The sequence below is a fragment of the Nannobrachium achirus genome (genome assembly GCF_963921795.1).
Source record: "Nannobrachium achirus genome assembly, chromosome: 8".
NCBI lineage: Eukaryota > Metazoa > Chordata > Actinopteri > Myctophiformes > Myctophidae > Nannobrachium > Nannobrachium achirus.
This window is the reverse complement of record NC_137817.1, coordinates 40,774,038-40,798,653: the sequence shown is the minus strand read 5'-3', so window position 1 is coordinate 40,798,653 and position 24,616 is coordinate 40,774,038. Positions and strand designations below refer to the sequence as shown.

Here is a 24,616-nt window from a genome sequence, read left to right as displayed (position 1 = left end):
CAAGGCCGTACTGCTCGTGGCTACGATGCAAACAGTTTTTTAATGAAAAACAACCAGTGTTTCAACCATATTTTTTCCCCAACACCCATAACATTTGATCACGATATGTACTACACCCTCTTGTGTATTATTGCTTATATAGTATATGCGGTATATGTGTCATGGTAAATATACAAAATCTGACTGGGAAATGTAGACATGCCCTATCAGATTGAGCAATATGGAGAAAAAGGCAAATAAATGTCGACATGCTGACAACCACCAGAGAGCGGTCTGTCAGAATACTCTGAGGTGGTTACTTCGTGTTGTTGTATTGGATGGGCTGAAGGTATTTAAGTTTAAGTTGCTCGATTCAGTATTTAGATATTCGTTCTTTTTATTAGACACATCTTCCTATACAACATTTTTTTAAAGCATGATAAAAAAAATCATACATTTTATGTAATTTGAATGATTTTTTCAGATTTTCCCCAAAAGATATAAAAATAAATGAAAAAAGTCGAGCCCCTCACGTATTAGGAGGACGTTATGAGTCACCAGAACCAAAGATGGGGGCCTGGGCCACAGGCTAGTGGTCCAGGCACCTACTGTAGGCTAGTAATCCGGGCTGACAGCGTGTCGTGGGTTCGAGTCCCGATCCTGACAAACTTTGCTGCGTGCCCCCATCTCTCTTCCCATTTCATGTCAACCTTCTGTATACCTATCAATAAAGGCAGAAAAAGACCCAAAACAATATCTAAAAAAAAGGATGGCTGTTTTGACGAATTTGTCAAGGTTAAAATGGAGTTTGAAGTTACAATGGGTTTGTAAAGGAAGGGGCAAGTCTGATAATTTCTTTTTATCAAATATCTACTGTAAATACTGAATCAAGCAACTTAAAAACGGTCTGGGGTGTAGACGATAAAATGATTGGATCTCATTGTCCCAATAATTACTTTAACTACAGTAAATACACAAACATTGTTTTACATGCATAACCTTTTGCATCACCTGAAAACAAGGCAAGATACACACTGTGTACACACAGACAACATTACATCTGACACCATTATGGCAAATACTGTTGGCAATGGCAGTTACATTTTAGTCATATCACTGAATAATATCTCAAGATGCAATCAGGCCAGAAGCTCCAGTCTGTCCGTTTATGCTGAAATTTAAAGTAATTGAAATGTTTCAACCAAAAGACTTGCTGGAACTTAGCATGTAGCAAAAATAGATATTTTCCATACGTTCTTGTTTTAAGCTGCAAGTCGATCTACATAATCATAAGAGTTTATCAACCAGTTGATCCCAATGAGAAACCAGTTGAGAACCAGTATCTACAGTTTTCTTTTACATTTAGAAGAAGAAAAAAAAAAAAGAAATGTGTGAGCCAGGTGTAACTTACGTTCCCTTATGTTAACAGTATAGTCTTCTACACTGTTAAAAGTGTCTCTTAGACAAAACAATGTGCAATGTTCAAAACATGAAAGTGAGCCATATTTATTTTGTCTCATAAGTCAAAAGGCTATGTGGCTCTCCGCTATTCCACACTTACAGTACTAGTTCATCTTACCTTAAAAAGGTAAAAGGATTAAGCAAAAAATATGAACCAGAAATGTTTTCATTCCAACATTAGATCATTTTTCAAGTATCTATACTTTGTTAGCCTTAAAAAGCTATTAATACAAAAGGACAAAGTGCATAGATTATAAGCCACACAATGAAAGCTAATGGGCTCATAAATCTGGAAGACATGGCGACAAGACAATGAAATGCACATGAAAATTATCACTGGTTTGAATCTCCCCACAATTGTGATAAAAAAAACATTTCCTTATTTCTCCCATCAAAGTTAAGCTACAGTACTCATACACTATTACCAGACCAACTAGACTTAAATCAAATGAATGAAACATCGGGGACATTAAATGCTTCTTTGCTTGCTTTACTTTCCATTTCCTCTCGACATGGGCAGAGGGTCGCTTTCCAGCATCCGTAACGTCTGCCGGACTCCTCTCTCCACCCGACGGAAGTGTAGCCGTTTCCATAAGCTCGGCTGCTGCTGACGACCCCACTCCAGATCCCTCAAGAACACCTGAGGGGTTGAAATGAAAACAACTTCATTGATCACAATGAAGAACAGCAGTTCTTAACTGATCATAAATACAGTGGAATTCAACAGTGTCCTTAACCTAATATAAGGACCAATAGTAACACATTTCTATCTGGGCAAGACCTAGCCGGTTGAGTGTCTAAACGGGAGTGCCGCCCAGGGAAAAGACGCTGACGCTTTACAAATCAGTTTACATTCTCTGTGAATGAAACGAGATTTGCGATTGGTCGAAAAAGATAGTTTCTGGGGGAAAATGCATACGACGGAAGTCCCATCCCTGTAGACACTCTGCATTAGGTTGTGACTAGCCTAGTAAACGACCAACTTCCGCAAATGGTTTCCAGAAGAGGGCGGTTTACAAGGCTAGGTTGTGACCAGGCTTTTCTCCTCGGAGATGAGTAAAGGCTGGGAACGAGGCTAACTTGTTATTATGGGATCCACAGGGAATCTAAATGCCTAAAGTTGAACATAACATTTATTTGTACATGTTATCAAACTTATCATGGGTTGCAATGTACATTTTGTTTCCAATTTAGTCACCATTTCAGAAGCTCTGCAGGATTTCCAAAACGTTCCATTATAAATAACCACTTTACCTTGTTGAGTGACAGGTTGTTGATGTTTGTTTGTAGTGGCTCATAAACAGCTCAGTGATGGGTTGTACAATAAACTTCAAAGTTGCGAATACAACAGCAATAGGCATACAGTCCGTGTGAATAGATGTAAACAAACTAATATGAAATCAACCAGCTAATCTAACTCTGAATCGTGACAATGACATTGTTGGAAAGTGCCACTCCATTCAAATTAGACTTCTCACGGACCAGGCCAATAAGGCCATGTGTTCTGGATGAAATATCTCCCCACAAGCCTGGGAGACTAGGTCTCGGCTTAGCAGGAGAGCCCACGGCTGGCCATAGAGAAGGGGAATGACTTCCTCCATCCAATAACTGCTTGCCCGCATCGGGACTATCAGTATCAGCGACAACCCCTCCTCCCACATTCTCATTAGTATATGGCAGAAACCAAAGCCGGCATCATTACTTCAGGCCAATACTGGCTGGGACAATCCTATAAGAGCTTCTGAGGATAACGCAGAGTGTTTCCAAAAGCGAGAAACCCAAACAATGTTCGAAAGAGAAGCAAACAAACTACTACTGGGTACTGGCACCGTTTTCAGTTACCCATCGACTCCAGGAGAGTGAGTACTTTTGGGCAGTGGTGGAAAATGTACTCACATATTTAACTTAAGTAAAAGTATCAATACTGCAATGTAGAAATACTCTGTTACAAGTAAAAGTCAGAAATTAAAAATGTACTTGAGTAAAAGTATGAAAAGTGTTCAAAATGGCATCAAAATGACCAAAAGTAGAAGATCAAAATATTTAAAATATCGAGACTTGTGTGAGCTTGTAGAAGTAACTAGTAACTAAAGTTTTCAAATAAATGTAGTGGAGTACAATATTTGGATCTGAAATGTAGATGAGAAGTAAAAGTATTGGAAATTTGGAAATACTCAAGTAAAATACAAATACCTCAAAATACCTAAAAAAGTACATTACTTAAGTAAATGTACATAGTTAATTTACACCACTGACCGAGGGTTACACTGTATGTACCTACTGCATGTGTAACTTGCACACACCTGTAGCTGCTGCTGTACGCGCCCACGGTCCCACGATGAAAAGTTCTTTCTGATCACATTGAGGATGGGGTGCCAGTCCTCGGAGAGGTCGTGTCCTTCGGTGACCGAGGCCAGGACCCTGACCCGCCTGCCCGTACCACCCCGGTCCTCCTTGATGCCGCGGACGTACAGGGACTGTTTCCCCATGTCACTGAGAGGGTTCAGGTACAAGCTGGGCCAGGAAGAAAGGAAGAGGACAGCTTAGCAGGATGTCTAACATTTATTAACATGCCAGGGAAGATTATTTTGCTCAAATGATTTTTCAGCTCATTTATCCATTTATATATATCTGTGATTTTATCACAGATATAAGGAATTTATCTTTAATATCCATGGTATTGACGCCATCAGACAACATTGGACATAAACATTATGACTGCGCTCTGAGGTGTCATGATTTATAACAACGGTGTTGTGTCTTATACTAGTGATTCATATTGGGGTGTCGTGTCTTATACTACTAGGGCGTTGTCTTACTGCACAGTGTGTATACTGGGGTGTTCCCTGCAGGCGTCCACCAGGCTGAGAGCAGATGAATCCCCGATGTTGTTGTAGGCCACGTTGAGCTCCAGCAGACCTGTGTGCAGCTGGAGGCTGTTGGCCAGCTCCAAGGCCACCTCGTCCCCCAGGCCCGTGTGCATCAAGGACAGCCGCTTCAGCGAGCTGTTCTTTGGAAGGGCCTCCAGCAGGCTCCGGACCCCAGACTCACCCAGCGGGTTATCACACAGTCTGGAGGAGCAAGGCGGGGTGGTCAGCAATTTCATTCAAACATTTAGATGTTCAAAGTTTGGTCCTGAAGGTGCATTCAAACCTGAAGATATATAATTTTTTCTAGTCGCTTCAATCGCTTCACTTTGATCGCGCTGGTCAGCGGAAAAAAAGGGAGTCACAAAACATTTCCGCGTCACCGGACAACATCAACGCTGATTGGCTGTCAGGACGGTATGGGTGGAGTGGGGGTGAAGCGAAGGTCGCTTCAGTTGGATTTTTCCAGCTGAGGCGAAGATACCGAGGCGACCGTTCGGATCGTTCGCGTCGCCCTGTTTGACTTGTTCACACCGCGCCCGGTTGTGTATCGGCTCGTGTTTGCATTGACCTTGTATGTAATCGTACCGCTCGAACTATCCAGATTTGAACGCACCTTAACATTGGTACCTTTGAAGGTTAATTGCTGTGTTGAGTAACTGGGTTTGATTTGATAAATTCCTTTGAATTTATTAAGACGAATACGTGACATAAGTGTCTTTTATTCTTACTTCCTTAATGGCAATAATTTAACACTGATAAACCATGTCATGTATCGTTTTCATCCAGGTAAGGATGAAGACTTTGTGAAGCAGAGCAACAAATTATTATAGAATAAGCCAGTAATAATGTAAATCAGACATACGTACAACCAACAACTAGAAATATATATTTGCTTTTGGCAAAAAAAAGTAATTTCCTGTAAAAAGTGTGTTCACGTCTCTCCAGCTCTTTACTAAACAGAAAATGTATTTTCAGGTCAGGATATTTGTATGGAGGGTATGCGCGTGACATCACTGTTGCTGGAAGTTATGTGGGAACGCCTACTGAGTGGCAAAAAACAAATTTCTGCCATTGACAGCCCATACATCCAAACAGAAAAGTCCTTTCTGATTGTATTAAACAAAGTTAAAGTCACCAACATTGCGGCTGTACTGAAAGCTTGAATTATCCTCTTTCTATCTGCAACATTTTTGTTTAATAAAAATCCACCATAGGCATGTTATGAGCTACTTTCTGTCAAGACATTCTGTGCAGGTGATTATTTTTCCAAGTGTCAAGAGTTTGGAAGCGCTCGTTTTCAACAACACAACATCCTGCTGCCTCCTGCATTATGTGCAATTTAGAAACGGGTGGTATGCAGGACCGTTGAGTGATTTGCAACTAGCACTTCCAAACTCCAATGCTCCATGCTGCTCAATGTTTTGCCACTCAGTCTAGATTAGGGGAAATAACTCTTACAGGATAAATAAGAGAAGTAATGGAACAAAAGATTTTCAGACAAATTTAAAACAAATTTGTAGCTGGTCTTTGTGGGGATCTCAACTGGCAAGCTCATGGCTAGCCACCTTATTAGCTGTACATTCCGAGAGGAAAGGAATCCATAATGCTGGCCAGCTTGGCTGATACTGGCCTGTTAAGCGTTAACGGACCAATTTGATACTTTACTGGCACGTCTTGCAAAGTTAATGTTTATCTTTTCTTTGGTGTGCTTTCCCTTCCTCAAATTTACTTAAACCCACTCAACAAAAGTATTTATTTTCTGTGTAAATAGAGCAGCCCGCCCTGAGGTCCAATACTGTATGTCCCGTGGCCAGGGCAGATTCACTTTAGGCTGAGCTGTAGATGTTTGGCTAAAGCAACATCAGGATAATAATGAATGGAGACACTCTTACTGTAGAGATCTGATAGAACTCTTAGAATCTAGCAGCAGATCTCGTAGGAGGATGCAGGACTCAGGACCCAGGCTGTTAAACTGGAGACTGAAGCAAACACAAATGCACACTCCATCACATACTCACACACATTCTGGTTACACTGGTTAATAGCAGGCAGAGCAAAAGGCATCATCCAATGTAGTCAGGCAACATTTACATGCACACTAATTTACCAGTCTTAACACAATGAATAGCCCGATAATTATTACCGAATAAATGACATAGTCTACAATAGTCGGGGGATCATTTGGATAAACTTTACATTTCTAACCAGATTAAATAAATCCACTGAAAATGTGTTATTGGAGGAAAATTGCCTTTCAAATCATATCAATGTTTTAACTGGGCCATCACCTGATTAACCTGATTATTCACAGTAACTGGAGCATAGTGTGCATGCAAACATATAATCAGTATACACACACCAAAAACAGTAACATTAATCAAATTAATGTTATATCACTGTCACCGATTGGACAGAATATGAGCTACATGCTTTCATATAAGATTGGGTTTGGGATGTTCTTGATATAAAAGCACGATAAACATAACTGATGATCAGAAAAGATAACATACCAAGTAATTCAACACAATCTGGGCACTTGCATAATATATTATAATATATTTACTCATTGTAGACAGCCGTTTTTCAACACCAAGTAGATTTTCAGCTTTGTATACCACATAAACCAAACGAGTACGGACCAGTATGCCGTCTCAGATGTTATACCTGTATTAGTGCTCCTGGAGGGTAGGCTTTTGTTATCAGGTTGGTATGACCCAGTAAATTTAAAAGGAGTTAATAAAACCACCTGCTTAAAAACATTTACCAGCAATACAACCAGAGGTGTTTATACTGCTGCATGTGTGGCTTTGTGAGAGCTATTGTTTTATGGCTCTGACAGATTTGTCACCTGTATCCTTATGTCACCTGTATCCTTATCTGTGTGACCTTCATTATGTCTGTACAGTGATTTATCAGGCATAATGACTGGATTTTACAAGCACTGAATGGACTGAGTGAACTTAAAGAGTGGTTTGTTCACCAGTAAAGCAAATATGATTCTGGTCTTAAACCAGTCAGAGGTTCCTCAAAGCAGTTTAGCTATAAGAAGTGATCATGCAACTCATGTAAACACTATGCCAGTGTTTTAGTTTTAGTCATTCTATGTGTTCTAGAGCTATGACATCTGTGTTCTAGATCTATACATTCTGTGTTCTAGATCTATACTTTCTATGTGCTTTAGTTCTATATTTTTATGAATTCTGAATGAATGAATGAATGATTTTATCTGGAGGGCCAAATTGTCATGTAAAGCTTGACCAAATCCTCAATCCTGAACGCACGGAACACACAAAGCCACTCCTTGGAAGCAGATTTCACCGCTTCAAAAATATATAAATATATAAAACCATTTGGCAGAATCACATCAAGATATAACATTTGGGTTATGGTCCATGCTTCTTGGAGTATATTTTTATGAGAAGGTCTTCCCTACAAACCACAAGATATGAGTGATAGGTTTAAGTTTGTCTCACTTGAGGTTGTGTGTGTGTTTGAAGGCAGGCCATAACATCTCAAGCAAAGTGTGCGTCAGATGGCAGGATGACAGATCCAGCTCTTCAAGGTGAAAGCTGAAAAAAAAAAAAAAAAAAAAAAAAGAACATTAAAAATAATGTAGACATATTTGGTGGAGCCGTATGATGCTCAATTAAGAATGGTATGCAGAACAATTGCAGGACAGGGGACATTAACCAGACAAAAACAATACAAGTACCTGTCTGGTGTACAGGACAGCACAGAACTCAGAACATAGCACTTGAGGGGAGTCATTCGGATGTTGGTGAGATCGATAGTCCGAATGGAGGACAGGACGTCGGCGGTGAGTCTGGGGTTCTGGAACTCATACAGCAGAACCAGCAGGTCCATCAGTTCCTCAGGGGGCTGTGGTTTTCCCAACTCTGTCGTTCAACAAGAAAACAGTGTTCTTTTTAGTCAAAATACTTATAAGATGGCGGGAGAACACTAAAGAATCCGTATGTATGCACCTCTATTCTCTCAAATATGTGTTTAAAGGGTATTTGATGGTATAGTAACAGGAAACAGAATAGGCAACAGGGGGAGTATGGCATGCAACATGTTTTTGTGGCAGATTCAGTCCTATAATAGACGTGGTAGATCCGAATCCACACAGTTGCAGGTTTGGTTCTGAAAACAGCTCTGTGGTGCACAGATGTCTCAACCGGGTGCCACAAATGTTTTGAAAACATTTCCAAATAGACCATCACTTCCCCACACATATTGCGGTGTCAGCAGAAACAATGATCGCGGCGTGCCACATCCGTCTTCAACCCAACACACTACCCGCCTTCTGAATGGTTATTATTATAGTTTTACAGTGAGCTTTATCCAACTTATTAGGTACAGTGGGTGATGCGGGAGTGGATCGTTTGTCCACCATTGTAAGAACCTCTTGCTCACAATTTGTGTCTATATGTGAACCATAGCACTGTGAATGCACAATAACTTGAGTGGTTCAGGTGTGAATGACCCATGTTGTGAAAACAGGACTGAAAATAAACTGGTTTTACGACGCAGAATTTGAGGGTATAAACAGTGCATGGGACTGAATTTCTCACAGTCCTCTATGATCACTACCACTTGGGTAAGCCCGTTTCCAAATATCTTTCAAAATAAGTTACATACTGGCATTTGAACGTGCCATGACAACGACAAGATAATTGCAATGTTCAGGGTTTCACTTCTGACCTTGAGCGTGTCAGCCCTCTACACTGTCCTTCTGCCTCAATAAATGCAGAACAAAAGAATCTGAAGTTAATACCTCTGATAAGGTGTTTCCTCAGGGCCCGTGTGATCTGAGCCACCGTGGTGCTTTTGATGATGCAGCCCAGTTGCTCGAGGAGAACACGGTTCCCATAATGCAAAAGGCCACCCATGAAGATGGGGTACAGCTCAAACGGCTGCATGTCGTCATGCTGCTGTAGCTGAGGACCATGGACTCCCAGCAGGCTTTGCTCGATCTGATCCAGGACGTCCTCGTTGTAGAGGTCCTCGCTGCGGAACAACTCCGTGGTCATCGTTTTGGCGATGCTGCCCTTCCTGCGGCTGCGGAACTTCTCGTACACGCTGGGAATGAGCTTGAGGAGGTTGAAGATGGCGAAGATACGGAAAGGGATGAACTTTGAGAGGATGGTGATGAGGGTGCTGACGTCCTCGCCTGCCTGGCCTACGGCCATCGTCACCTCCTTGGTTAACTTCTCCAGAGCAGTTTTATTCTCCCCTAAAACCACGTAGAGAGCCGCCAGGTACTCCTGCATGGCCGGGACGGCAAAGACGTAGCGCCTCTCGTCTTTTTCGTGCACTTCACCCGGGAAACCCTTACCGCTCTTCACGCAAGGCACCAGGAAGAAGTCCAGGACGTCGGTTCGGAACACGGACAGCTGACGCAGCTCTTCGTCCGTCGTTGCCTGTACTCCCACCCACTGCTCCAGCTCCTCTTCCGTGAAGCAGGTGCGTCTCTTTGTCACGCCGTCGAACGCCAGTTTCCCCACGGTGCGGACCACGTACAGCATCAGAGAGGTCTGCCGCTCGGCTGAGCCGGCCTCTGCACCCAACCCCATGCCCAGCACCTCTCCGCCAAAGTTAAGCCTGAGGAAGCTGGTGTATATCCCCGTCAGGGTGCGGATTGGTGCGTAGGCGTCCGTGAAATGAAGATGGTGCAAGGTGGCGCACGTGAGCCAGCAGTAGGACGGGAGGGAGCAGGCTGCGGCCAGCTGGCTTTCCCTCTGGAGGTTGAGGAAGAGGAGCTCGATGAGCTCCTGTCTTCGCGGGCACTCCCCGCTCGTATGAAGCCGGTTGGTGAAGTAGACCCGCTGACTCTCTGGGTCCGTGAAGCCACAGATCTGTGTGTAGCGGCTCACGTACTTCGGAGGGATGCGGTCCAGCGCTGACAGCCTGGTGGTGACCAGGACACTGGCCTAGGAGATAAGAAAAATGATGTTGAATGTCTGATGTCTTCATTAAACAGCGGCACGGTATGTGCACTTTACAGTAGCTCAGACCGTGACCCAGGTTTGATTGATTGAATAGTTTTTTTTTTTTGTTATCAATTATTTTTATTTTCCATAACATAAAATTAGAGACATACATATGAATAGAACAAGAAAAAGTAAAACATTAATCAAAAGAAAAATGCAATTAACAGACAAACACAAACAATAGCAAAACAAGAAAAGGAAAAGAAAACCCACCCACCCCCTTTCCCCGGACCAACACGGAATGTACAATAGTGCATGCCTGTGCTAGGCTGTTACCACTATATAGTGATTTCTTGAATCATAGCCTTAAGCTTATCTGCAATGTCCGACCACATATTAATGTTTTCTTCTTTTGCTCCGTGTAACCTTGCTATCGACTGCTCTAAATATACTATATCTAGAAAGGTTAAGGCCCACTGGCGAAACGTTAACGTATGAGGAGGTTTCCACCGCGTAGCTACCATCTTCTTCGCCGCCGTTAATCCAGCAAAGAAGATGCGCTTGCGTATATTGTTTAGTTGCAACTGTGAGACGTCATTTAATAAAAATAAAGAAGGAGAAGATATGATATTAATACTAAAAATAGTTGAAAGTTTTGAGGCAACCATATTCCAGAATGACGACACATTTGGGCATTCCCAAACCATGTGAAGGAAGGTACCAATACTATTTGAGGCGCAGAGAGTGCAGTTGGGATTATTCAAAATCCTCATAGCACATAGTCTGCGGGGAGTTAAATAAGTCCGATGAACAAAATTTAAATGAATTTGTTGATGGTCTGGATTTCTAGAAGATAGCCTAATGTTAGACCACACTGTGTCCCAACAAAAGTCAGGGTCCAAATTTGGTACATCATTCCTCCAAACAGTATCAACAGATAGGGGCCCATAACTACAGTCTAATAAAAAACCATAGAGGGTGGAAACCAAACCTCTTGTTCTGTTACCATCACAGATAAACTCATGGAAGGGGTGCAATCTAAGGGGAGCTTGCCATGGGACCCCATAGGTCCTCATGGACAATCTCAGTTGGAAGTAGAAAAAAAGGGTATTTCCAGGCAGATTGAAGATGTCACACAAATCTCGAAAAGGTCGTAAACCATTTCTATCAAATAAGTCCCCTAATGTACGAATCCCCTTAGCCCTCCACCTTGGAAAGCGAATGGGGCGATCCTCGATTAAAAGTCTTTGATTATTGAACACTGGGGAAAATAAGTTCCATTTACAATGATTGATTGAATAGTTTAGATTGAAAAGCACGCTGGGTATTCAAGGGACTGAGTCTTATTTTATTAGAACTTCTTGATTCTGAACTCATTGAATTTCCCTCAAGATACCAATTAGATTTAAGATCTTAATGTAACTAGTTAACCACATGAACCCGAGCATACCCATTCTGTGCATGTCATAATAGATAGATAGAAAAATAGGTGAACATAAGGTGAACATATGGCAAAAATAGCAGATCTACAAGCTCACAACACGTTACAAAGTGAGCTTGTAGAAAAAGGTAGGGGATACGTATTTATTTAGGTGTAAGAAGAAAAAATAACATATCTATATACTTAAAGCTGGGATATTTCACTTAAAAACAAATGGGGCAACTCCCTAATGGGCTTCTCCACATACACACCCATTGTAACTTCAAACTCCATTTAATCATGATAGATTCATTAAAAACACCCATTATTTTTCTGGTGACTCATACTACCCTCCTAATACGTGAGCAGGCCGTGTTTTTTTTAAATTACTTTTTCATTTATTTTTAATAATGATTTGGGAAAATGTAAAACATTTAATACAAAAAATAATTATTAAAAATAAATGAAATCTTATATGTATCGAAAAAACACGGCCTGCTCACATATTAGGAGGGTATTATGAGCACCAGAAAAAAAATAATGGGTGTTTTTAATGAATCGATCATGGTTAAAATGGAGTCCGTTTTAACCATGATGAAGTTACAATGGATGTGTATGGGGAGCGGCCCTGGGCCTGATAACATTTACATCAAATATCGAAATATTTAATGAAATCAAGCCAATTAAAAACTGTTCAGGGTGATCATAAAAGCCTGATTAGACGATAAAATTACCAAAAGTTCTTTTGAAAGTGAAATATCCCTTTAACTTAATTTTCTAACATCATGTCATTGGCTTTGATGAGAAGCTGCTTGCTCATGTCCTACCTCAGGCAGGAGATATTTCCTCAGCAGGTTGACAACCACAGCCTCTGGAGAGAGCATCTCACTGGGGTCACTGCACAGCTCTGTGGAGCCGATTCGGAAGTCCAGCTTCAACTTTTCCATCCCGTTGAAGAGGAAGAGCACATCCTTGGCATGGTCTGCCTCCCCGCTCAGCAGGGGGATCCTCTGCAGGTGGAGGTACTTCCTGCCCACCAGGTCCTTTAAGGAAGTCGACCTGCGTGGGACGGGCGTCATGGTCAGTTTGTCCAGCACCCATCCAAAGAGTGTGAAAACAGCATTTCTGTAGTCTGTAGTACATCAACTCATGAATGGGGTTTCATTAATAGAGCATTCAGCTGTTTGATTGTTATTAATGTGCAACACATTTCATTTTTATGTAAAACATGTCCAACCTCTGAAAGAAATGCATTAGCACAGGAGTTACCCAACGTTTCCATGCCAAGGAACCCCCCAAATAGCCATAGCCTCTGGCTGCAGTGCCCCAATTGTGAAATGGTTCTTAACTGGCACAATAATGTTATATTAAATGACACACAAATGACACAACACCCAATTCTCCACTCCAACATTTCCATTTGGCCCCATGGCGCCCCCTGGTGGACATGGCCATTGCTTTGAAAACCTGTCCATTAGCAGAGCCAGAGAGAGTGGAAGACTCTTACCGTTTTAGCTGGGAGAGGTCCTCACAGGAAAAGGGTACCAGCAACTTGAACTGAGTCAGGGTTCTCCCAGCACACCAGCCCAGAATCAGCTTGCGGACCACCATACTCTTCCCCGTACCCACCGGTCCATACAGCAGTACATTCAGCCCCCTGTTCTCATTCCACGCCTGTCAAAAGTCAAATGTGTACCATAACAAGTATGGGATGCGTTAAGGGCCTCTTACAGCTATGGTAAATATCCATATAAATGGTAATCAAAAATACTGCAGGGTTCAACTTCTGAAACGGAATGGACTGCCCGTCCATGCTTGCATTCTGTCATCACTCTGCTACCATTCCATTCCAGGTTTTCTAAACTCTGCTCCCTCACCACTCAAATGTTAGTGGAAACCTGCTCTGAGTCCGCTCCATAGAATTAGGTTGGCTCCTCATCCGCTTCTCTCTCTCTCTCTCCCCCTCTCTCAGGAGAGTGACAACAGGCCTCATTTTAATTAACATCATCGTGATGTTTCTCTGCATTACAGAACCAGTCCCATTATTTACATTTGAATTTAACTAGACCTGTGCCCGTCGGGCCTATGATGCAAGTTGGGAACGATGCAAATAGGTAATGCATGGGCCAGGCTGCTATGCAATACCTGTTGTACCCGTTAAGGGTTCCCGCTTTCTGTCAGTGACCCTTTTATGTCAATATATGGATATGTCTATTGTTACATTTAATAGAACTGTTTAAGCCTTACTCTTACAAATACCAACCTCCTTGCTATTACACATACCCCTTAGTATTACTACTCTGCCTTACTTTCTATTACAATCAATTGCTGCAGCACTTTCCTGTGTAGCAGCAATCCAATTTTAGTTGAGGCATTTTGACTATGTTAATGGTCCTTGTGCCTGTCCCAACATGTCTTTCTCTAAACTCTGTGTCAGGCAAAATACTAAAGAGGTATCTGACAATCGTCCTCATAAACCTCATATGTCCAAAACGTACTTTTCAGGATTCAGAAGTGCGTCGCTTGTAGATCTGCTATTTTTGATGCTTTTGTGTGACGTTGCACTGTTCAAGCAGGGCATTAACTTAACAAAAAAACAGTTTGAACATGGAGATAGGTGGTTTCTGCCCAACGGTGACAATATGACCAGTGGTGTAAAGTAACTAAGTGGAGCCATTGTTCTCGCGATAATAAAAATCTAAATATTTTTTTCAAAAATATTGATTACATTTTTTTTTGGGGGAAAATAATGATGTCACAAGACGATGTATTCTGATCTTCCCACAGCTCAAGTAGGAGACAACTAGGAGAAAAAAAATTGTGATATTTTATCATGAACATTAGTGAGGACCTATTATATGAAGACAGGTTGAAAAGTGGTGAACTACTCCTTTAAGTAGAAAATGTCAGTGCTTTCTCCACCACTGGATATGACTGTACCTGGGCTGGTTCAAAGAGCTGGTCCAGGGTCAGAGCGCGGCTGACGGGTGGGCTGGTCTGCAGTGGGGAGCGGAGGAGCCCTCTCCTCTCCTCAGGGTGTTTCTCCAGGATGTAGGGATCCACATGCAGGCTCTCTGGGCTAAATTCCCTGCCGAACTGCTTCTCCTCCTGGGACAGGTGGCTGAACCATTGCATCAGCTTCTTCTTATGGATCTCTATGGGATCTGGGCAGGGGAATTGGAATATTTCACATACTGTGGTAGGCTGTATTCGTGTGTCCAGGATATGTTCTTGAGCGGTGCTCCTGGAACAGGAGCTATAGCTCCAACATCTGGCTTTGTCCGGTCAAAAACCAATGGGAAAAAGTGTTAAACTGAAGGGCGGCTACAATGTCCGGCCTACATTCTGACACAAACAGCTCAAAGTTTTTTGTACGATCGAAAACAGGGAGGAAAAAGGTTCAGGGTCCCATTGGCCAAGCTTCGCAGGAACGCCGTGATTGGCTGGCAGGACGCTTGAGGAAATGAACTCGTAAATAGCACCGCTCACTTCACACTAGGTGTGATTTTTCTTTCTATGCTCTTTAACATTAATAACATTTTTAAGTCATTTAACATCCAAAAATCTAAAATACTGTGTGTTTTTTTTTAAGGATGTATAATAGAGACAACCACAACAATGTCCTCCCTTAGACTTAGAGGAGCCATCGGGTTTGATCTCATTTTAATATATATCAAACTTACCTGGTTGAGAAGTACTGGAGCAGAGACTCCTGCAATAGAAACCAGTAGCCGGGTAGAGAGAGACGTTTACCCTCCTCCATAATTCCCCAAGCTGATTCAGTGGTCTGTGATGTGAAACAAAATACAGGATTTGTTTGTCCTTTTATCTAAATGTGATATGTGGCTTGTCATATGAGCCAATGTCCCCTCAGTGATCAGTACAGTCTTATATTCCAAGACAGCAACAAGACGTCTTTACAATTTAGGCCAACTGCTCTTTTCCAGAGTTGACTTAAAACGGATTGAAGCGGTGACATTTACAGGGACAAAACAGAAAAATTCACATTCACAGAAACATCCAAATACCGTAGAAATTATGCCATGCCATGTGTAGAAAGAATACTCATACTATATACTCTATGGGTGGCAGTGGCTCAGGAGGAAGAGCGGTCGCCTTGTGGCCAGAAGGTTTCCAGTTTAATACCCAGCTCAAGTGTCTTTCAGCAAGAAACTGAAATGTGCTATATAAATGCAGTTTAAAGGTGCCAAATAGGTTAAGACTTGTTTGTTACTGTTCTGTTGGCCATGCTGGTATCTTTTGTCTTTTAATTTACCTCAATGGTTCATGTTAGGAAGAGACGGCCTCATCTCTGACACTCAAAATGTTTTGCAGAGGCTCTGCACGTTTGTCAAAAACAATGTTGCCAGTCAACACCCACAAAGCTAAATTCAATTAGTGGAAACAAACCGAGTCGAGTGAGGAAGTGCTGCTACATGTGGGCAACCACAGAGTGTGTGTGTTGCTGTAGTATAGGCAATGTTTAGGCAATGGAACCAACTAAATCATCACTTGAAAAGATGTTTAGTGTCTGTAATGCATTGGTTCACAAAAGTGGGGTCTGGGGACCCCCAGGGGTCCTTGAGGGAGTTCCAGTGGGTCCTCAGCTAAATGATAGTAAGGAACTAAAAGAACTCACTCCTGTAGCTCAGAGTGTAACAGGTCCATTTGGTTCCATTAGTACACTCAGTTAAATTAACATTGATTTTACAAAATAAATTGGGGTCCCAGAGATAGAAATGGGGGTCTGTTGCCTAATGCATGTCAAACTGGGGGTCCTTGAAATTAAAATGGTTGAGAATCACTGCTAGAGCCATAAAACATTATGGGGTCCCTGGAATATCTTTTCAAATCGGGGTTCAAAGGCTAAAAAGTGTCAATTTGGGGGTCTTTGACATGAAAAAGTTTGAGAACCACTGCTGTAATGAACTGACCTGTGCACTGAATTCATCATCCTGGGTGGTTGAGGACGTCAGAGCCCTGAGGTTGGCCTCTGTGGAAAAAACACAACAATCTCAGTGTGTTTGATTCTTATTTGTTGCCCAAGTCAATTCTCCACCAAGCACAAAGTATTTTCTGTATGAATTGGAAATACAAGACCTTTATTGATCCTGCATGGGAAATTTAGTTGCCAGAGGCTTAAGTTCTTGTCTTTATGTTTGTATCAAATTAAGTTATATTACTGATAAAGTTCAATGATTCAAAGCCAAATGTACATTTCTATATGCAAACATTAAAACGTCTGTTCTACTCTATTCAATTTTGACATTTAACAGACAAATTACAAGTGCAAAATCCTAATAAATGGCATGAAGTCAACAAACGATGGTCACACAAGTAGAGTGTAAAGAAAATGATTTAGTGAGACAAAGTATAACAGGTAAACATCAAAACTAACATCTTTCTAAACAACATGCCACCTAAATAACATTCTGAGCATTGGTCACACAAACAGTATGTGTGTACTGTGTAAATAACATGACATGTGAACAAGTAACAAACGTTCATCTGATTCTGATAGCATACAGTCCTGGACCACTCCCAGGTTCTATTTAAAGTTAGGGAAAATAAATGACTGCATCCATCTATTGATTGTATGGGATGATGTAGCCCATCTCCTTGCCAAAAGAACCATTACATTTTCAAGGCACACCCTAAGAGTGATTTACCAGTCCGTGTCTCCTCTGAACCTCACTACAGAAACGGAAGCATTTTCCTGCTAAGTGTAACCACTCAAGCCCTGTCTTATACTTTGTAGGTGCTGCACAGTGGAAATATCCCATCTGCAAGCTCACTATTGTCCTGGAAATCTGAATGGGGACTCAGTCAAAAATAAGACACAATAAGGCAAAGACAACAGTTCAGAGTTTGAAAGAATGATTGATTATATTTTAGTAACAAAATAGGATAGACTTACAATTCAATGCAGCAGGGAAATGCAATGGGAATATTTGGTCTGGCTCTAAGAACACCAGGGACTATTATGTACTCATCCACCCCCAAAAGCAGCACATCCCAGAAACAAGTACAAACTAGAAGCAGTGCTCTTCCGAGCACAGGTCTCCACCAGGCTGTGTGTCCTGGTGGTGCTACTGTATAATAGGCCAATGTAAAAAGGGTGGCATATTATGTTCTTCACCATAGATCTTTCATGGAAATCGGACGCTGCATGCATGATTTGAAGCATTGTGTTCGAAAAATTTGTTTTGCTAAAGGCTACCTGCTGGTGGCGCTATAACAGGCCAATGTGAAAAAGGTAGCTTTTGTTCCTTGACCTAGTGGGAATATGTGTGGCAAATTTCACGGTAATCGCAAGCTGCGTTGATGATTTGAAGCATTTTTATCCTTAGCCTCTAGGGAGTGCGCTTACAAAGTTTGAAACTAATCGGTGGAGTTATAGGTAAAACCACAAATCGGCCTGTTATAGCGCCACCATGAGGCTGATTTAAAAAAAATAAGTGGCTTTTCTTCCTCGGCCTAGTGGGAACGTGTGTGCGCGATTTCATGATAATTGCACTTTGCGTTTGGGATTTGAGGCATTTTGTTCAAAACGGCTCAATCCTACAAACTTTGGAAGCCAATCTTAGCCAATCCGGATGGAATATGCAAAATCGGACAGATCTGTGTCGATCACATGACTAGCGAGATGCTGCCTACCGATTTGTAGGATTTTTTGACAAAATCTGTAAGAGTAGTGCACAGAAATGTGTTTTGTGAACATCGGCCACTAGGTGGCGCTAGAAAAGGCCCATTTGAAAAATTTAGGGCAGAGGTTCTAGATTGGCATCCAGGGAATGTGTGTGCTCACTTTGGCAGCGACCGGGCCAACGGCGACTGAGATTAGCTGCACACAAACTGTGAGGACACACGGACGGACGCACGGACAGACGGACGAAGGGGAAAACATACTCTCCCCCAAGCCTTCGGCTGGTGGAGACAACAAGAACCCGACTAAAACAAAGGAAACCTCCCAGCCAATACCTATAACCCAAGGGTCATCTGATAATAAAGAGCGGCTCTGGACACCTGGACAGATTCCATGCTCCAAGCCACAGATCTCGCAAACATTCCACAGCTGTACTAGGTAGGGGCTCTAAACTCTTTTTTAATAGGATGGTATATATTATTTGAGGTCTCAAGTGTTTTACTTCTCAGAAATCCTCAACACTATGCATCTGCAAGCTTGCAATGCATTGTGAGCTTGTAGATTTGTCCATTTTCAAAGATTTTGGAAAATATTTGAAACATTTAAAAACAACACAACAAAGCTTGAGAGCTTATTTACATTGTCCTTTCATTCACGAAACCAAACGCAGTCAAATAAGTATGCATTATAAAAAGACTGACTTTGACATGTTATGTGATCACTTTAACCTGTAACACCAAACACCAGAAAGAGAATGGGCTCACAAGAGGGAGCAACAGGTGCATTATATAAACTGGCCCTAATAGGAGAATTGGTTGGGGAGGAGTCACGCCTGAGGCTGTATTCACTAACACTAAACATGATACTGTGAAAAGCGAGGACCAGCTGTCAAACTATGCTGTGTTCATAACTTTATTTAGTTGCATGTTGCACGAGGGGAGTATCCAATAAAGATGTTGTGGAAAGTGGAAGGAGCAGTTTATGTGAGGAAAGTGGGAAACCCACGAGTGTTAAATTATTATTTTTTTCTTAGCTTTTTACACCTTTTTTCTCGTTATGCCAGTTGATTCTAGCCTGGGGCCAGCCTATTCACGATATTCCTGGCCATTCTATGGAGGCTGCCATTTTCCTTTTACAGAGGGCGCTGGAGCATTTTTAAACATCTTTTCACTTCCTCCCAAGTCGAAGAACAAGAGATCCCAAGGAAGTGACAGGGAATTGTCTGTTGCCAGATATTGCCAGAGACAAGCGGCCAGGTCTATGAATAATAAGCCCAATAGAATTAACTAGGTTCAGTTTTACTACTTTACATTTACATTTGAAAATAGCAGATCAGCAAGCTCACAATGTGTCACATTGTGACACATTGTGAGCTTGTATATTTGCTATTTAAAAAATATAGAGGAAAGAAAAAACGAAAATAATTTGAATATTTTTGAAATATTTTAACAACACAAATCTGTGTGGCGGTCCCTGGCACCACATATTTTCAGATGGGGGTCTGCGACTGTGGACAAATCTGTTAATCTGGGGTCCTTGATATGAAAAGATTTGGGAACCACTGGTTTAAAAAATATTAGAAAGTAAGCCCAATAAACAACGACACCAATTGCTTATTATAAGCAGACATGGCAACACCGGTTCATTCAGAGCCAAGAGCCCAGAGCGCCTCTACTGACACTTTAATGCAAGGACACAGGAAACCAAATGATGTTTTTTATTTTCTTTCAGGATATGAACAGGAAGCCGGGGGCGGGGCCAGGAATATCGTGAATATACTAATGCAGCTAACTAACCTTGTTTTAACATGGGTCGGGATGTCTAGCTGGCTAGGCTAAGTTGATTCCTCCCCACACACATTTATGTGTTGTCACTGCTGTCATATCATACTGACTCACCTGCCAGTGAGGAGCCCCCACCAGGAGGATGTATAGCCTTCATCCTACTCCTCCCGCCCGGCCCAACACTCCCTACTGACAAGTGCCGCCCGAGCCCTTAGGCTCCGTACAGACATTTGCGGGAGATACCGTGTCCGTGTCGTTTGAGAATGGGGTGGGGTGGGGTGGGGTGGGGGGGGGGGGGGGGGGGGTGGGTCCAATTCATTCTCAATGGAGGTCACGTGGTTTTTTGTCTCTTGCGAATCTCTTGGCCAAAAGACAAGAAGATTCAAGCCAAGCGACTTGGAAGAGACATGAAACCATGTGACTTACACAGAAAATGAATTGGACATCCCCCTCATTCTCAAACGATACGGAGAAGATGTCTCACGCTTATGTGTGATTGCGGCCTTAGGACTACATGCAGTGATCATTTTCAACCTCCTCTCCCGGCTTCCCTCCAGTAGACACTCAACACAACCTCTATAGGGTTCCCAAAAAGATTACACTGACAAGATAAGAAACATTTGTTCACTTAAAATCATTCTTCAAGTGCATCATGTAGGCCTAACTTAATATTTACCATACCTTAACGTACTCCAAGATTTCACATTGTGGACAGTAGAGAAATGCACTGCAACAGCTTCCCAGCCCAGCGGTGCAAATGACATCAACCTGTAGTAATACAGAATAATAATAATAATAATAATGACAATGTGCTTGCATATTATGAACCTGTATACTGTCTATACCAGTTCACCCAATATTACTCCGAATTCTACCTATCACTGAGTTATTGGTCTAAGATTAAAGATCTCTAGCGTCAGAGGATTATAGTCCATGGGCTAGATCCCTGATTTTTGGATATCATGCCCATTAGAATGGACAAAGGTTGGATGTGATTTTTGTATTGCTACATGTATGCAGTTTATGAAATGATATATGGTAGCTGATTACTTGTTTTTGGCCAAATCAAGTTGGGCTCCCATCGACTTTCTATACAGGAGGAAAATACCCAGAAAAAAATCTGCTTTAAGTAGGATGTGAGGGGTCTAACTAGGGGTTTGTCATGATTCTGAATCCATCGCAAGCATTTGTTTTGCACAAAAAACCTTCCTTGGGCTAGAAATGGCCCCACAAAATGATGCCTCTATCATAAAGTGCACGATTTGTGCACGAAACGCTCGGACAAACCTAAATCCTGTTTGAAAGCCTTCTAGAGCCTGGTGTTTTGTTTTTTTGCTGCTTGCTTTTGTGCTCCCCGCCCAGTCTGACAGGTAGGCTGAGTGGTGAAACACCAGCAACAAAAGTTCTTCTTCTGGAGTCTTCTAGACATATTTCCTTATTTATGTATTATGTAGTTTATTCTCTGAGGCTAAGTGAGCCCTGAACAATGGCAAAACTGCCAAATAAACACTTCCCATCTGTAATCTTTATCCTTTTATGTCTTTGGGACAAAACCCCCTTTACATATTGTAGGCTTACGGTTCTGGTCTTTTCTTTACCTGTATTATATTTTATAACCAGTATTATATCGTGTTATATAGTCTGCAGAGCATGTCACAAACATTTTGCTGCTTGTACTTGTACAGTAATCCCTTTGATTCTTTAATCTCTTTGAATCTTTCCCAAACCCACGCAGGCACGCTCTAGCTCTTTGGCACAATACATGTTCAGAAAAGCAATTTCACAGGAGTCATCATATCTTTCGGTTCTACTTTCTATGCATCAGTACACATTCAAACAAGTCTCAAACAATTTCTTGACAGTAGGCATGTTGCTCCAGTCCCATCACCTGCCCTCACCTTTGAGGCATAGTCTAGTCTACACCCCATAGCTTGGAGGGATAGTTAGATTGTCAGTGATTGCCTCCTTAGTTGTGGGGACACAACAACATAGAGCACAGCTATTAATCTTGATTTATAATGCCCAATCCAGGATTGTTTTGAATAAATTGAAATTACAATTAGGGTTATTGTATAAACGTTATGAATTCAGACAGCCAACTGCACAGTCACCTAGCAGTGCACACCACTCCAGTGCCCTTATAGGTGCTGTCAAGGACTCCCACTCTTCCTAGTTAGCCTACTGTTAATGCCCCACATTTTTGGAGCTGTGTGGAACACAGGCTCCCTATACGTGGCTGTGTGGGTCTGTGTGTGTGTCTGTGTGTGTGTGTGTGTATGTAGCCTGACTTCGGCGCGTAACTAGTGCCGCACCATTTACGCCACTCGCGCAATATATACATCAAAATGTGCGGCTCGGCCGGGAATGGTGTTCTATTACCTTTCGTTCCGATCCGCCTTACCATGCCGACGTAATCGGCAAAAAACGACGCTTAATTGTCCCCATTGACTTATAATGGGACAATGCAAGAAATCACTTTCAAGTATTTTTCTCTCGTAAACCATAGGAGCTACAGTTTCAAACCTCGGAGAGGAGATTCATAATGATTTTAAGAATGAATCGAAAAATAATTACATCACTCGGCCTCATGGTGGCGCTATAACGGCCCACTTTACGTTTTGCCCCGTAACTCTTGAACCGTGGATCGGAAAATTAAAATTCTTTTTTCCCTGGATTCCTTGGGTCAAGACGCATCTCCCCATATAGGCCACGCCCATTTGCGCCAGGATAGATTTTCCGCCATCTTGAATTTTCTCCAAAACACACTTTTTGCTCCTTTTCCTACATATTTTCTTCAAATGTCACAAAAATCGGTACACATGATCCACACACACACACACACACACACACACACACACACACACACACACACACACACAGCTCCACTTCACACGGGTGTGATTTTTAAATGACCACTAATGTTGGCATTGTTTTACAATGTAGGCAAAGTAATATTAAATCCAGTCAGATCCACACAACAATGGCTGTTAACATCGGTGATCATTTGACAGATCATATAGGCTAACAGACGAATACATGGATTTATAGCAAGTAAAGCTATTTTAACATAAGAGTTTCGGAAGCTCAGTTTTGTGTCCCTTTGGAATTGACCAGAACTTGCAGCTGTAGCCTAACTTACTTTATGCCGCTGCTATACTGATATCTGCTGCTGCATGGGGGCTTGTTCTAATCTAAATAATTCCATAACGGTTATCTTATTTTCTGACGACAATGAACTGCCACAGCCATTGTTTGTAATGGATAGCCTATCGTTTATTTATCGATACTTTATTTGAGTCTATATGCCCAGGCTGTAATTGAAAACGTTACAGATGACGACACATCCACTGTGTGCTAGCCATAGAATGGCTGATATTCCATACATTGTTGCATGATGTAACAGTACCTACCAGCCATTCGTCCACTATGTACATTCTGAATCGTAGTGAATGTAATTTAGAAATGTATTTCACAGACTGAGCTGCGGCAACCCGGGGGGAAACAGTTACATGGCCACAACAACAGTTAACATGTGTTTAATAATTCATATGAATGTAGCGGCTTACCAAAGTATTCCGTGGCAGCTTTACCGTTTGCGTCGGTTCCTTGTTCTTTCAGATGCAGCGTTGCAACTTTAGTTGGCTTGACAGTGACAGTGGTGTCAGTCAGTGACATTGACATTTGAACGACCAGAGAGGCAGAGATTTTCCGAGAGCAAAGCTGGAAGTTCGTCAAGCAGTGAGAACGCCAGCGCTTGAATCCCGGTCAGTGGACTTCAAAATAAGAGTTTATTTGACTGGTGATGATATGCTGAGGTGGGATGGTGTTTTCCTCTGGTGTTTGTTTCAGTCCGAGTGTATCAAAGGGGTGGAAAGACGTGATGATGCGAGGTGATTAATGATTTGCTGCTAGGGGTTGTTAAAGGAGTACTTCACCCTCAAAATGTCATTTTTTCTATTGATTACTCATGCCATGAGGACTTGAGTTCAATACTTTTTTTGTTTTTTGTCTAAGACAAGAATTTGATATCAATTAATTTACCCCCATTGATGGAGACCCCAGAATCAATGGGGGGTACATTTACTATAATACTTATTTTTTGTCTTAGGAAAGCTATACAAAAAAATATTATTGAACTCAAGTCTCCATGGCATGAGTAATCAATAGAAAAAATTTCATTTTGAGGGTGAACTACTCCTCTAAGGACAATTATTAGCCTACAACATGAGGGAGTTTATTACACACAGCAAACCCAACGTGCATGCTACATGCTTATTATACACCACAAAAGATATTGCCAACATAGATTTTCTAAACTTTGTCATGTTTTGTTAAAAAATAAAAATAAAATGTATACATTTGGGCTACAATTTCGACTGATTTAATCTGTAGAGTGTTTTATCAAGTCTACACATCTTATCTTACCTCTTTACCCCCTGGTTGTTCCATGTAAATATCACTAGGCCTATCTATATATTGCTGCATATGCAGTTTTCACATGCGGTTTTGACATTAGCTTCCTG

At 41.8% G+C, this 24,616-nt stretch overlaps 1 protein-coding gene across 2 annotated transcripts; it reads right to left on the bottom strand.

Annotated features, from left to right (window-relative positions):
* Nucleotides 1-463: 463 nt before the first annotated feature.
* On the bottom strand, nt 464-23,684 carry nlrx1 (NLR family member X1). Of its 2 annotated transcripts, XM_080731339.1 has the most exons (14): nt 23,660-23,684; nt 20,775-20,861; nt 16,598-16,656; nt 15,347-15,450; nt 14,604-14,827; nt 13,171-13,337; nt 12,491-12,722; nt 9,088-10,243; nt 8,023-8,206; nt 7,784-7,879; nt 6,203-6,289; nt 4,260-4,511; nt 3,744-3,954; nt 464-2,080 (listed from the first exon to the last, which is right to left on the bottom strand). In XM_080731339.1, exons 3-14 carry the CDS (start codon nt 16,615-16,617, stop codon nt 1,931-1,933), a joined length of 2,883 nt encoding a protein of 960 aa, XP_080587465.1. In that variant the 5' UTR covers nt 16,618-16,656; nt 20,775-20,861; nt 23,660-23,684; the 3' UTR covers nt 464-1,930. The 2 variants fall into 2 exon arrangements, with proteins under 2 accessions (XP_080587465.1, XP_080587466.1); XM_080731340.1 differs by lacking the exons at nt 12,491-12,722; nt 13,171-13,337 and having other exon boundaries at nt 471-2,080; nt 23,660-23,678.
* Nucleotides 23,685-24,616: the final 932 nt, after the last annotated feature.

Bases quoted from the DNA above. Each gene is read 5' to 3' on its own strand.
- nlrx1 (XM_080731339.1), bottom strand. From the start codon at position 16,617: ATGATGAATTCAGTGCACAG. The intron at 14,828-15,346 runs GTAAGTTTGATA...TCCCCTGCCCAG, and splicing joins CTCCAGTACTTCTCAACCAG to ATCCCATAGAGATCCATAAG. The intron at 6,290-7,783 runs GTGAGACAAACT...TGTTTGCTTCAG, and splicing joins AAACACACACACAACCTCAA to TCTCCAGTTTAACAGCCTGG.